General features: G+C 38.9%; 1 protein-coding gene across 2 annotated transcripts in view; it reads right to left on the minus strand.

The window, feature by feature from the left end:
- Positions 1-12739, minus strand: part of LOC131067517 (CRM-domain containing factor CFM2, chloroplastic) — a 70094-nt gene extending 57355 nt beyond the window's left edge. The window contains exon 1 of one of the 2 annotated variants that reach the window (XM_058002549.2): positions 12086-12733. In XM_058002549.2, the coding sequence (XP_057858532.2) occupies positions 12086-12619 (534 nt within the window). In that variant the 5' untranslated portion in view covers positions 12620-12733. Of the gene's footprint in view, positions 1-12085 lie in introns of both variants that reach the window. The other variant, XM_058002550.2, reaches the window with a different exon arrangement.
- Positions 12740-13099: the final 360 nt, after the last annotated feature.

The following is a 13099-nucleotide window of genomic DNA, read 5'->3' on the forward strand; positions in this document are numbered from 1 at the left end:
GAAGAAGTATGGTGCATGGTTCATTCAGTTTCAAAAATTCACATACATCAGAGTTCATGGGTGTCCTTCACCTCCCTACATGTTGCCAAGATATCCAACAAACAGGATAGTGCTACTTGAGGTGACTAGACAGTTGGCAGCTTATGAGAAGGCATCCAGACACAAGCATGGAAATGGAATTCCCATGCCCATCATACTAGGGAATTCAGTTGAAGTGTGTCCTAATACTCAAGCCGCAAAAGATACAGAAAAGGAATTATCTTTATACTCATTCACATCCTTTGCTTCGCGAGAGAATTTTGATCCTCATGGTTATATGGAGGAGACAATCGGCAAGAAGCACAAGCATGAGTTTCAGGTAGAGGACTTTTGGATGAATCTCCCAGGTGATTTAGAGGTCAAAAGAAAGATGCATTCCAGGCTACCCTTAGATCTCATCAAGAAATGCAAAGTTTATAGAGTAGCCGATCAAGCCCAGGATAATGGTAGATACCTCCAGTCGTCCTATGAGAAAGAAGACAAAGAAGTAAAGATAGATTGGAATGAGCCTGAGGTTTTAGACTTGAGAGCTTTGATGGCTCCTGTTTTATCCTGCACTCGCAAATGGGTGGATGTACAACATCAAAAGTTGAAGGAGCAGAATGTACCAATGACATTCACTTTGGAGGCAAGACCAGAAGAAGGAGAAGCAAGTGTGAGTGAGAATACTTCTCATTCCAAAGGCTCAAAGAGGAAAGAAGGACCTGAGAAGAGAGAACCCTCCAAGAAGAAGCAGAAAACAAATCCTGATCACCCACCCAGCACATCTTCTAGGCATGAAAAGGGGGCGAGTCAAGGGGAAGATCAGAGGCAGATAGTATATGAAGTTGATGAGTCTATGGAATCCATGGTACAGAATGATAAACAAGAGAAAGGACAGACACCTCAGCATTCATCAAGTCAATCTCCCCAAGTTGGTGCTAATGAGCAACACGAAGAAAAGAATGATGATGAAGCAACATCTCCTTTCCGAGAAGATAGACCACTACCAAAAGAAATACAAGTGAGGGAAACAAGATCTGCCATTCCTGATTGGCTGAAAGAGAGACTGACAAGGGTAGTTGTGGTTGAAGAGGAAGAAGATGTGTTTGACTTGGAAAGCCTTATAGGAAATTCTCTTGAGGTAATGGAGAAGAAGAAGGCCACAAAGATGTCTAAGGTAATTAGAGATGAGACAAGATCCAGGAAAGTGCAGCTAGCTACACCAGTGGTGGACAAATATGAGGATGAGATTCTTGCAGAAGAGTATGACTTAGAAACATTTGAGCTTGGTCCACTTACCTCCGAGCAAGCGATGGAAGAAGCAACTGATTCATTTGAAGCACTTAAAGACAAACTTAAAGAAGAAATGGAAAAGAATAAGAAGCTTGAGAGGGAGGTCAGTGCTTGGAGGAACTATTTTAGTCATCTTAACCGCCCTTGAGACGTCAGGATCCAACAGTATCTCTTTTACAAGCACTCCCTCTTGAATCAGTAGGTGAGGCAGAAAGGGTGAAGAGCTTGGTTCAACTTATGAGTTCTTGGATTGATAAATCCCACAAGGTAGCCACGAAATTTGCAACAAGAATGATGAAGACAGTTCATCGAGCTATTCAGGTCCTTGAGATTATCCATAATCTAATGATAACTGTAGCTGCATTCACTCACACTAGAGATGTTATCATCCCAGTCTTACAAGTGATAAGAGAAACACCAAGACGGATTCTGGCACAAGAAAAGATAATGGATGGAGGAACCCATAACCTCCTACAGTGGTTAGCTCTGCTCCAGATGAAGGAGGTCCTTTTTAAAGACGTCAACACCAGATGCAGCCGAGTTGAAGGTATCATTCATCCAATTCAAGACAAGGTGTTTGAGGTGTTGTGTACCATTCTTGACAGGCGGATCACGATCAAGACAGATGTGGACATCCAAGAGTTGGAAGATAGAATCAAGGTCATCTTTTGCAAAGAGGAGAACATCATCACAGATAAGCAACGAGATCAAATGTACACTACTATGTTCCTGATTGAGAAGACCAAAGAACTTGAACCTGGATGGGAGACAACTCTTCTCACTGCTTTTGATCAAGTCCTTCACTTGGAAGAACAAATGAAAAATCTTCCTGAGATTCCCATTGCTGAGATTGAGGGAATTGTGTCCAGATTCATTGAATATGCCAAGAAAGAGCATAGGAAAGGGAACAAAATTCTACATGAAAAGTTGTTATAGGATGATGTGGCAACTTAATTCCTACTGGTCTATGTCTCCTCGGTATTTGTGCCAATTCTTTATTGGCTATGGATTAGTGATGTTTATCTAAATGAGGACTTTTTTGTAACAAACCCTAATTAGAGTTTAGGTGTCAAAATCTCAGTCGTTGATCTTCTTTTGATCCGGGCCATTCATTGTATTTGAGGATGCTATATATACCCTCACTCATTTTCATTTTAAAGAGTTAGAAAAGTGAGAGAAAAGAGAGAGAGCTTAGAGAAAAGAAAGTTAGAAAGTTATTGTTGTAGCAAGATTGAGTAGTGAAGAAAGAATTTTGAACAATTGTTGTCCATTTGGCTATGAGATCAATAAAATATTGAAGTTATGGTGTTTTATTGCGATACTTGTGGCTACCTTCATGATTGTTTATCTTCTTGAATCACTCTCAGTTGAAATAGCATTTAGATTTTAAGTTTGAAAGGCGAATTGTTGTGCTTGACCTTTGATAAGATTCATATTCCAAACCACTAGCTTCTTACTGATTGTGAGAACGCCTTGTGTGGTCAACTGGAAACATTAAGATTGATTAAGAATTCAATCATTATTGGAAGTATTGATATCTATCTCTATGATAGTATCTATATCCTTGATGATTTGAAAAACTATTGAATCCCCTTAGAAGATCGCATCGATTCCAATAGAGTTGTAATTTCTTGGCAATACTGAAATTGGTAGAATCTTATCAAGTCTAGTCTTCATTAAGTCATTCTTAGGATTAGTTCAAGTATTCCTTCCTTGAAACCCTTATCTTTTGACATTTTTTTGAAATCCGTTAGTGTTAGGAAAATCCTGTTCCTTCATTTGGAAAGAGAGTAAAACGGACAAGCTTTCTCTGAAAGTATGTAAGGCCCCTTGAAGAAACAGCATATACAACGACCACTGGTGCTTATCCACACGTAGAGATCCTACAAAAAGAACCTTGAAGTCATCCCGATTGATCCTTTTCGCGATATCTTCAGCATTCGGAGACTTTAATCAAGAGAGGATAAGGTACCTCTGGGTATTTTATTCTGTGTTTGGTCGTGTACAAAAAACACATCAACAGGTTTGTTTCTAGGTCTTTTAGGGTTTTGTCTATTAGCCTTTGCATGCTGAGTGTTGCCAGAGGGATCACTAAGAGAGCAGGCTCTGTTTTAGCTAAAGGTGAGTCAGTGGATGCTCCCGGTTAGGGTCATCTTTGAAAGTCTTCCTTAGGACAAAGCTTTGCTCTTGTTGCTAATTATGTCTTGTTTGAGTTTCAGGAGGTCAATGAAGCTTGGTGAGTGAATATCATCTTTGAAGGTCTGAGTTAGGTCAAATTGGTGAGTGATGAAGTCTGGAATGTCATCCTGATCTTCAAATGTCCTAAAATTTGGCTGTCTGGGTCATCCTGATCCTGAAATTTGACAAAGTCTGGAAAATTGAAGAATCCTCCAAAAACTAGATTTTGCATTATAACTCTTGGAGGTCCGAAACCACTCTCAAACATCCTAACAGTATATATGAAATATAACTTAAAGTATAAGAAAGAAGAAAGATATAAGGAAATGTCACTTATACTTAAATGTTATATTCCATACATGAATCCTGACGGAGAGACCAAAATGTCAAATTTCGCTCCTGACCCTTCCAAAGGGTCCAAAGCGAATTTCAATTTCACTCCTGACCCTTCCAAAGGGTCCCAAGCAAAATTCTCCATAAGACATTCTACTTTGACCCAAACTTAGAACTAACTCATTCTCGGGCATTATTGAGGGCAAAGCACTTGTTTGGATGAAGAAATGTGAGAAATGAAGTCAAGATTTGAACCTAAATGTGAATTTCACTCCTGACCCTTCCAAAGGGTCCAGAGCGAAATTCTCCCTAGACACTATTTTCTCCCTTGTTTGGGCTAACATCCTTGTTCCTTGGACATGGTGGAGGTTTTGACATGTTCTTGCCTTAGGAAGTGAATGGAAGCATCAAAATGTGAAGATTTTGTCCAAGATCAAGAATTTCACTCCTGACCCTTCCAAAGGGTCCACGGCGAAATTCTTGCAAACACCTATTTTTTCCTTTAGGGGAGGTCAAGTCTTTGGTTTCTATGGCGTGGGTGGAAGTAAGATAACATGTCTTTTCCTTTTGAGGTGGTTTGGAGTTGGAGAAATGAAGAATCAAGCCTAGAACATGATTTTCGCTCCTGACCCTTCCAAAGGGTCTAGAGAGAAAATCTCCATGGACCTCATTTTCTTCCTTGTTTGGCCACGTTCTTAGTGTCCAAGGCATGTTAGAGAGTGAATTGGTTTGTTCTTGCCTAGAAAGGTGGTTGGACACATTAAAATATGAACATGTATTTCGCTCCTGACCCTTCCAAAGGGTCCAGAGCGAAATCCACTTTTCCTCCACTTTGCTCTTTGATATGACCACGTTTGTTGACTTTTGAGGCGTGATGGGAAGGCTTTGGTGCACATTTTCCTTTGAGAGGAGATTTGAGGTGATGAAGTAGTGGAAATCAACCTAGTATGAGAGTTTCGCTCCTGACCCTTCCAAAGGGTCCAGAGCGAAATCCTCAGTTTGACCCCCTATCTTGCCTAAAATGATGAAATGACCTTATCTTAAGCTAACTTGATGGTAGATTCGCTTGAGTGGGATGAAAGGGGGCTGAGTTCGATCAAGTTTGAAGGACAATTGGATGAAGGAAGTGGGAGACTAGCCAAGAATATGGATTTCGCTCCTGACCCTTCCAAAGGGTCCAGAGCGAAAATCCCCATAAACCTCAATTTCTCCCTTGTTCAGACCAAATTCTTAGTTTCCAAGGCATGCTGGGAAGTGTTGGACATGTTTTTTGCCTTAGGGAGTGACTGAAGGTGGAGGAGATGAAGAATTTTAGCTTAAAACTTGAATTTCGCTCCTGACCCTTCCAAAGGGTCCAGAGCGAAATTTCCAAAATCCCTCTTTTCCTCTCAATTTTGTTTCAAGCTAAGGGTGGATCAAGGTAGATTGAGCTAGGAAAGACCCTTAGGCATGCCTTTGAATTGATTGTGGCCACTAATGATCAATATTTTGAGCTTAAACTAGAATTTCGCTCCTGACCCTTTCAAAGGGTCCAGAGCGAAATTCCTAAGATCACCTATTTTCCTTGCAAATCAAGTCAAGCTTTTGGTTTTTATGGCTTAGGGAAGAATGAAGCAAAGTTTCCTTGACCTTGGAGGTGAGTTGAAGTGAGAAGCATGGTAGAATTTGTCCTAGAACATGGATTTCACTCCTGACCCTTCCAAAGGGTCCAGAGCGAAAATCCTAAAACCCATCCTATCCTCCAAAATTTGTGCCAAGCCAGGCCTAGACCAAGGTGAGGGATGCCCCTAGGATTGCCCTTGAGTGGATTGTTGCCTCCAAAAATGAAGATTCTAAGCTTGGACAAGGATTTCGCTCCTGACCCTTCTAGAGGGTCCAGGGCGAAATCCCTTATAGGTCCTGTCCCTGGCCATGGTTTTTAGCGAAATTCTCCTTTATAGCCATATTGAGATCAAGCAAGTGTTGTTATGTTGAGAGATAGATCCAAAGGTGAGAATCAAGTAAGAACAAAGTGAGAGGAATGGAGTTGAATGAGGGAAAACAAGCAAGAAATGAATTTCGCTCCTGACGCTTCCAAAGGGTCCAGGGCGAAATTCTTCAAACCACCTATTTTTCCCTTGATTGAAGCCAGAACTTTGATTCCTATAGCATGATTGGAAGAAAAGTGATGTATTCTCGCCTTGCAAGATAGATTGGAGTGAAGGAAATGAAATATCAAGTGAAAAACTTGAATTTCGCTCCTGACCCTTTCAAAGGGTCCAGAGCGAAATTCTCAAAATGTCATTTTTTCCTTCAAGTTTATGCTAAGCCAGGACAGTGATCAAGGTGAATTGGACTTAAAGATGGCCATAGGCATGTGTTCGAATAGGTTACGAGTCCAAGAGGTAAGGATTTTGAGCTAAAGGATGAATTTCGCTCCTGACCCTTCCAAAGGGTCTAGAGCGAAATCCTCAAAAACTCCATTTTTCTCCAATTTTGCATTAAGCTTGATGTTGGTTGAGATTAAAGGGATCCTTAGACATGCATTTGAGCAAGTTGTGGTCACAAGTTGTGAAGATTTTGTCCTAAAATGCAAATTTCGCTCCTGACCCTTCCAGAGGGTCCAGGGCGAAATCCTTTGAAACTCCTATTTTTCACCTTGTTTGAGCTAGGCAAAGGGCTAGTTGTGAGATTATGATGAGAAGAGGTTTGAAGGCTAGGCCTAAGATTATGAAATGATGAAATGAGGTCTAAATTGGCCAGGAATGCAAATTTTGCTCCTGACCCTTCCAAAGGGTCCAAAGCGAAATTCTTATAGGGCTTGTCCCTGGGAAGGATTTTGAGCAAGCTTCATTTTAATGTCTTCTTGTTGATGATTTAAGGTAGGAAATGCTATGTTAGAATGAATTCATTATGTGTCCTTAATCACCTTTTGGTTGGTTTTGCAGATGGAAGAAGACCAAGCCAGGGCAAGGACGACCTCTTCCAGTCCATCATCATCAAGGACGTTCCACATGCACAAAGGGAGGACTCAAGGTGCTTTGAAGCGTTGGAAGACTAGGGGTGTTCAAGGAGTTCAAGTTATCCTCAAGACCTCATTCTACCACAAGATGACAAAGAAAGGCTTCGCCAGCACTTCAAGGCAAGGTATGCTACTGGAGAAGGAAGACTTGACGATAAGAAAGCCTCGTCAAGCACTTGGGAGTAAAAGAGGTACATCATTCATCAAATTGAGATAGAAAGGAGATCAACCAAGACACAAACATCAGACAAGGTGGCATCTCAGTCACTGCTCCTCCAGTCGGATTGGTCCACCTCAGCGTGTCCACATTCAATGTACCTGACTCATCGGGGACGGCACAAACTTCGAGGCACCTACCCCTGCTTCCTATTGGTCCTCACCCTTGGAATATAATTTTCTAATTGGCTAAGGAAGTTTGTTGTAACAAACCCTAATTAGGGTTTCTATCTTGTAATCCTAGCCATTGGTTCTAACTCAATCAGAGTCGTCTGTTTGTAAAGGGTTCTCTATATAAAGCCCTGGCTCCTCATTTGTAAAGGTTAATAGGGGGTGAATAGTTAGAAATAGTGAAAAGTCAGCTGATAGAATAGCAATTAGAGTAGATTAGGAGGACAAGGCAAGAAATTGTTGCCATTGATTGTAAATAAACTCCATTTTCATTGAAGTTATGGTGAAGTGTGTTGTTTCTTTGCAATATGCATGGTCTCTTGTTGAATCTTCATTTTAGATGATAGATAATTAAATTAAATGAAAGAAGTTATTGAATGCACTTGCATGGAATCCACCTAGTCCAAACCACTAGCCTTTTGCTGACTGTAAGAGCGCCTTGCGTGGTCAACTAGCATAGAACGAGCTTAATCCCGAGTCATAACACCTTTGTTGTTCACGCATTATCTTGAATGGTGATCAATATCTGATGGTGTACGATTTGGACATATTTGAAACATCCCATAGAAGATCGCACTGAGTTGGTGTTGAATTGTTCAACCTGATGGTGAGACCCAGCCCAGTAGGACTCCACCTAGTCATTCATCCATCTTCTCGCATTCTAGGTCTTAGAGTAGACTTCCTGAACCCTGTATCTTTTGCCATTTCTTTATCTTCCAGTTAGTAAATAGGACTTGTGATTCCAGCAAATCAGACGCTCAAGTCATCAAGTGTAAGTCCCCTTGTGATTCCAGCAAAATCACATCATACCACGAGAAGCTTATCCACACGTAGAGAACCTACATATCAGAACCTTGGAGTTACTCTGACTGATCCTTCGGCGAGATCTTCAGCAGTCGGGAAACTTTATTCAAGAGGATAAGATACCTCTGGGTATTTTATTCTGTGTTTGGTCGTGTACAAAAGACACATCAACAATACCCTAAAAGTGACTTCTAAAACATTATATTCACTCATTTCACCTCATTTGTGTTGCAAACAAAAGTTTTATGAGAGCAGGTTGAAGAAAGGGTGAACAAAATTTGGCTTCTCAGCTTCTTGCATTAACACTTGATGACTAGGATATCGAGCCAACTTATAGTGCAAGTGCAAGTGGCATTGGCTCATCTAATGTCAATGTCAATGAGGAGGAGGAGGATGAATTAAATGATCCATTTGATGATTAAAGTTTATATTGTTGAAAGTTGAAACAATGATACTTGAATATTTTGTCATTTTGCTATGCTATGATTACAAGCTTATGTTTGTTTTGTTGTTTATATGATGCTATGTGACATGCAAATTTTAATTCATGCTTATAGGCTTCACAAATATCAAAATATATATATATAAAAAAAAAAATTACATGTTTTTGTACTAACGAACCCAAACCCCTTTTCAAAATTTTGCCGTACCAGCATACCGGGTTCTTCGAACCCGAACCGGTAACTTAGACTTTCAACCATTGCTTCTGAGCTTCCTGTGATAACCAAGTCATCAACATATACATTAATGATCACAATATCCCCACCTTGATCCTTGAGGTAGAGATTTGGATCATATGGATACCTAGTGAAACCATGTTGTAGAAAATGTTCATCAATTTTAATATACCAAGCTCTAGGAGCTTGTTTGAGACCATATAGGGACTTAACAAGTTTGCACACCTTTTTCTCTTTACCAAGTGTAATATATCCCTCTGGTTGGCTCATATAGACCTCTTCCTTAAGGCCTCCATTGAGAAATGCACTTTTTACATCCATTTGATACAATTTCTATCCAAATTGTGCAGCTAAAGCAAAAACCATTCTAATTGTTTTTTAGCTTTGATGTGGGAACAAATGTTTCCTCATAGTCTATACCTCCTTTTCGAGCATAGCCTTTAGTTACAAGTCTAGCCTTATGTTTATCTATACTACCATCAGCCTTACATTTAGTTTTGAATATCCATTTACATCCAATTGCTTTCTTACCAAGTGGTAGATCAACAAGCTCCCAAGTGTTGTTTTTCATCAAAGATTGACACTCTGCATCCATAGTCTCTTTCCAAGGCTTTGATTCTAGTGCTTCTTGAACATTAGATGACTCAAAATTATCAACTACTGAAGTCATTAGTGCAAAGTTTACCTCATTGCGAGTCATGCTGCGAGTCCTTGGACTTGAAGTGGAAGTGTCTGGAACTCCATAACAAAGATCACAAAATAATACGCTAGAAACTAGGGGCCTTGATAATAGCAATAACTTATTTTTACTCAAACAAATCCCACGACATTCAACCTTGCTCTGATAACATATCAGAAATAATCAAACATATAATTATCTTGCATATAATTCTCCCTCAAAGTCTGCAAATATATTTGAGTAATATCGGTGAATTGTATGCTTTAAAATAGCACTTACAAGTTCAACCGTGTAACCTCATATGCAACCATACGCTATATTATACTAACAAACAATAACAATTGAACAAACCCAGATACTACTATACAGGTAGTGATGGAATATGCGAACAGGTACTACTACCAAGATACCTACGAAGAATCTACCATGTTATGGGAGTTGACATAAAAAAAAAAATATCAATAAGAACAATGGCTATGGCCTCAAACATCTAACACCTCGAATGAACAAATCATTTGACTATGGAGAATCTTTAGCACAACACTTGCATGATGACCTGGTCAACCTCAAGAAACAAGGGGCAAACAAAATTTTCAAGAGGTATTTGATGCTACACCACAACGTTTTACATGTATTAGCAGGGGATGATATGCTAGGTGTTAAACATGCATCTCCATAGTCACCTGGCCGGCAGTTGAAGCCATTGCAGATGTGGACAATCTATCTACATAGAGATCACAAGCTCTCCTAGCATAACATTTTTTAAACCTTTTTTGTTAAACCCATTCTGGAGAAGTTAGCCAATATCAAGCCCAAGATATCAGAGGAAGTACAAGAATTTTTAGCGACTTGTATTCAAACTAGTGAGTAAGATTGGACACAACTGGAATGACTGGTCCTTCCACAAGACTTACACTGTTATAAGAATTTAGGGTCAATGGAAGTCCCTCACAGACTGCTATACATTGTGTCCAATAGAATAGCTTTTGTGTAAGCTATATGCATGTGGTTTATTTTGACAAGAAATATGTTGGAAAAGCATGAATTATGATACATTAAGCAGAAAAGCATTTGAAGGTTTGGAATCCATAACTAGAGCAAATTAGTTGGACTTACCAAAAGTGTGACTTCGTTTTTGTTTTATTGTAGCGAGTTTGTATGTGACTGTGTTCTTAAGGATTAGGGATCGGTCTTACAAATTGCTCCTGTTTCTAACACTTTAAACTCATACTGAAAAATCTATCAACAAAGTGTAAATTATTTTAGTCTATAATTTCACAGTGCATTTAAGGGTAGAAAAGATCACTCAAAGATTTTCCAATTTATAAAGCCTTTGATCATTTGACTATGGATATGTTTTTTTTATTTTCAAATTTAAGATCTCTATTTGTAATTGTAAACAAACTTAACATACTATGGATTATTGAAGATAAATTGGATTCATGTATTATGTCATTTCGATCCTTTCTTTTTTCCAATAAATTCCTCTTAATGTTTTAAACCATTTTGTGAGATCTCTTAAAGGATCAACCTCTTGAATTTTACAGAGCTCAAAGTAGAGAAGAGTGGAATCGACTATTGTTAAATCGCCTGTTTAGACAGTATTTTGATCTGAGATTCACTTGATACTATTTCCTGACTGTTGTGGAGTCTTTTAGTAAACATTCACAGAAATTATCAGATCACCAACAAACTCCAAATTAAAAATCGAGGAGAATTTTCTATGTATGTTCAAGGTTATTTTTTATTGATATCAATTTAGACCGATTGATTGCAGAGAGATATAATAAAGCCCTATTATAACCAAACAAGCAAACTATATAAGTACATTTATAAGATACAATAAACCTATTAGAAAGGACCGTCTCCTCACAACACATAATCTAGAGATAGTGCAACATTACAAAATATGAGCTTCATAGCAAACTAGCTCATTTATATCATAAAAAAATTGTTGTGACTGTAAACTTTTTACTGTCAACATTTATCACTCTTCAGAAAGTACTGCAAGCGTGGATAAAACTTTCCTTTCATTTTGCTGACCTTCTCAGAGGAAAGTTGCATTGTCAAATGTGTTGAAAGCTACAATTCTATTACGTATGCTTGGTCCAGTACATTACTAGGGAACAGTTTCACTAGATACCATTCCTTAACCTACTGTCTGGCTCTGAATTTAGAGTTCAAATAACAGCACATGATATTTCTCTCGTAATATTGGAAAGTTTCGCCAATTGTAAATTATAGGTTAGGTTTACTTTACTGGTTTCAGATCCTATTTTTTAGGTACTACCTTTATGGACGTTTTCCTATAATGCTCAAGTTTGTGTATTAAGAACGGTGCATAAACCACAATGCTTGTTAAAGGTTTTATAAATGAGATAGAAAGTTAAGTAGGTTATAGGGAGGAGGAAATTTTAAGATTAAGAGTCTTTAATTAGAAATGTTATGCATGAATTTGTTTTATTCATATAAACATCACCTAAACATAGTGAATGTCAAAATGAACCATTCATAATTCATTAGAAATGATCTCCTTGAATTACCACGTAACTGAAATTCTACTCAAATCGACACAGTTGAATCCCATAAATCTGCACATATTTTTTTAAATTTCCTCTTGAATTTGTAGATTTTCCTCTTGAATATGTAGATACGAATGAGCTAAGTTCGGATAACATAAATGGAAAGGAAGGAGTAGTAGAAGTTAACAACCTCCAAGAGGTGATGAGTAGTTCTCATGTTGGAGCGGCTTAAGTCGTCGCATTTGATCCTGATGACCTCGGAATTCTTCCATCTCTGGTGAATGGAGTGGATGATACCTTGGGTAACGCCAGCCTTGCCAATCTTGAGGGTGTTGATGTTGGGAATTCCTAGTCCACAGGTTGTCAGCCTCTTCACCTCCTCGACAGGTAGCACCATTTCTGCCAGAGTTGGCAGACCAACTCTTGCCTTTGGCTCAAGTGAATGGCCTACCCTCTTTCCTTCTTTCAGGAGCTCTTTTGGACTGGGAAGAAATATTTCACCCGCGCCCAATCTGAGCTTATTATCACAACCGTCCTCCTCGGCATTCACATATCCTTCCCTTCTCAACTTGTCACAAATTCTTTGAATGGCGCTCATCCTGACCTGCTCGCCGCAATAGCATTTCAACGTATACCTGTTCTTGGGCACTTGCAGATTGGAAGAAAAGGAGGTGCGTGCACCATTCAGTTGGAATTGCAATGGACTAATTATGGAAAGCTCCATTCTACGAGCCACTGAACGGTAACTCTATCCAAAAGAACCAAGCGCATCCTCACATGAAAGATGTAAATAACACTATTAGCTTATGGGATCAAGAGTAGCCACAGCAGTAAGTAGTGGACAAAAATAAGGTATGTAAAAATCAGTCTCCCGAACGTCATTCATTCAAATGGATAGGTTCTTATTTCTCACAACTCTTTTAGTATTTTCTATCTTATCAAGCTTTTACCCAAAATAAAGTGAACTAGTCCTTACCTAGGCCAACAATATTTTTGCATTCCCACCTACTTTTTGCTCCTATTTAAGTAGTTTCCCATGATCTCATGTAGGAATATTGTTCGAGATATAAGTTTCTTTTGACTTTGTTCACATGATAGTCTTTAACTTATATATTTTTCATTTCTTCATTAGTGTTTGGGAAGTCTCACATTTCAATCCACATTTATTCATCCACATGGTACTCTATTTCATCTTCATGGTATT

The sequence above is a fragment of the Cryptomeria japonica genome, chromosome 10, assembly GCF_030272615.1.
Source record: "Cryptomeria japonica chromosome 10, Sugi_1.0, whole genome shotgun sequence".
In the NCBI taxonomy this organism is placed as follows: domain Eukaryota; kingdom Viridiplantae; phylum Streptophyta; class Pinopsida; order Cupressales; family Cupressaceae; genus Cryptomeria; species Cryptomeria japonica.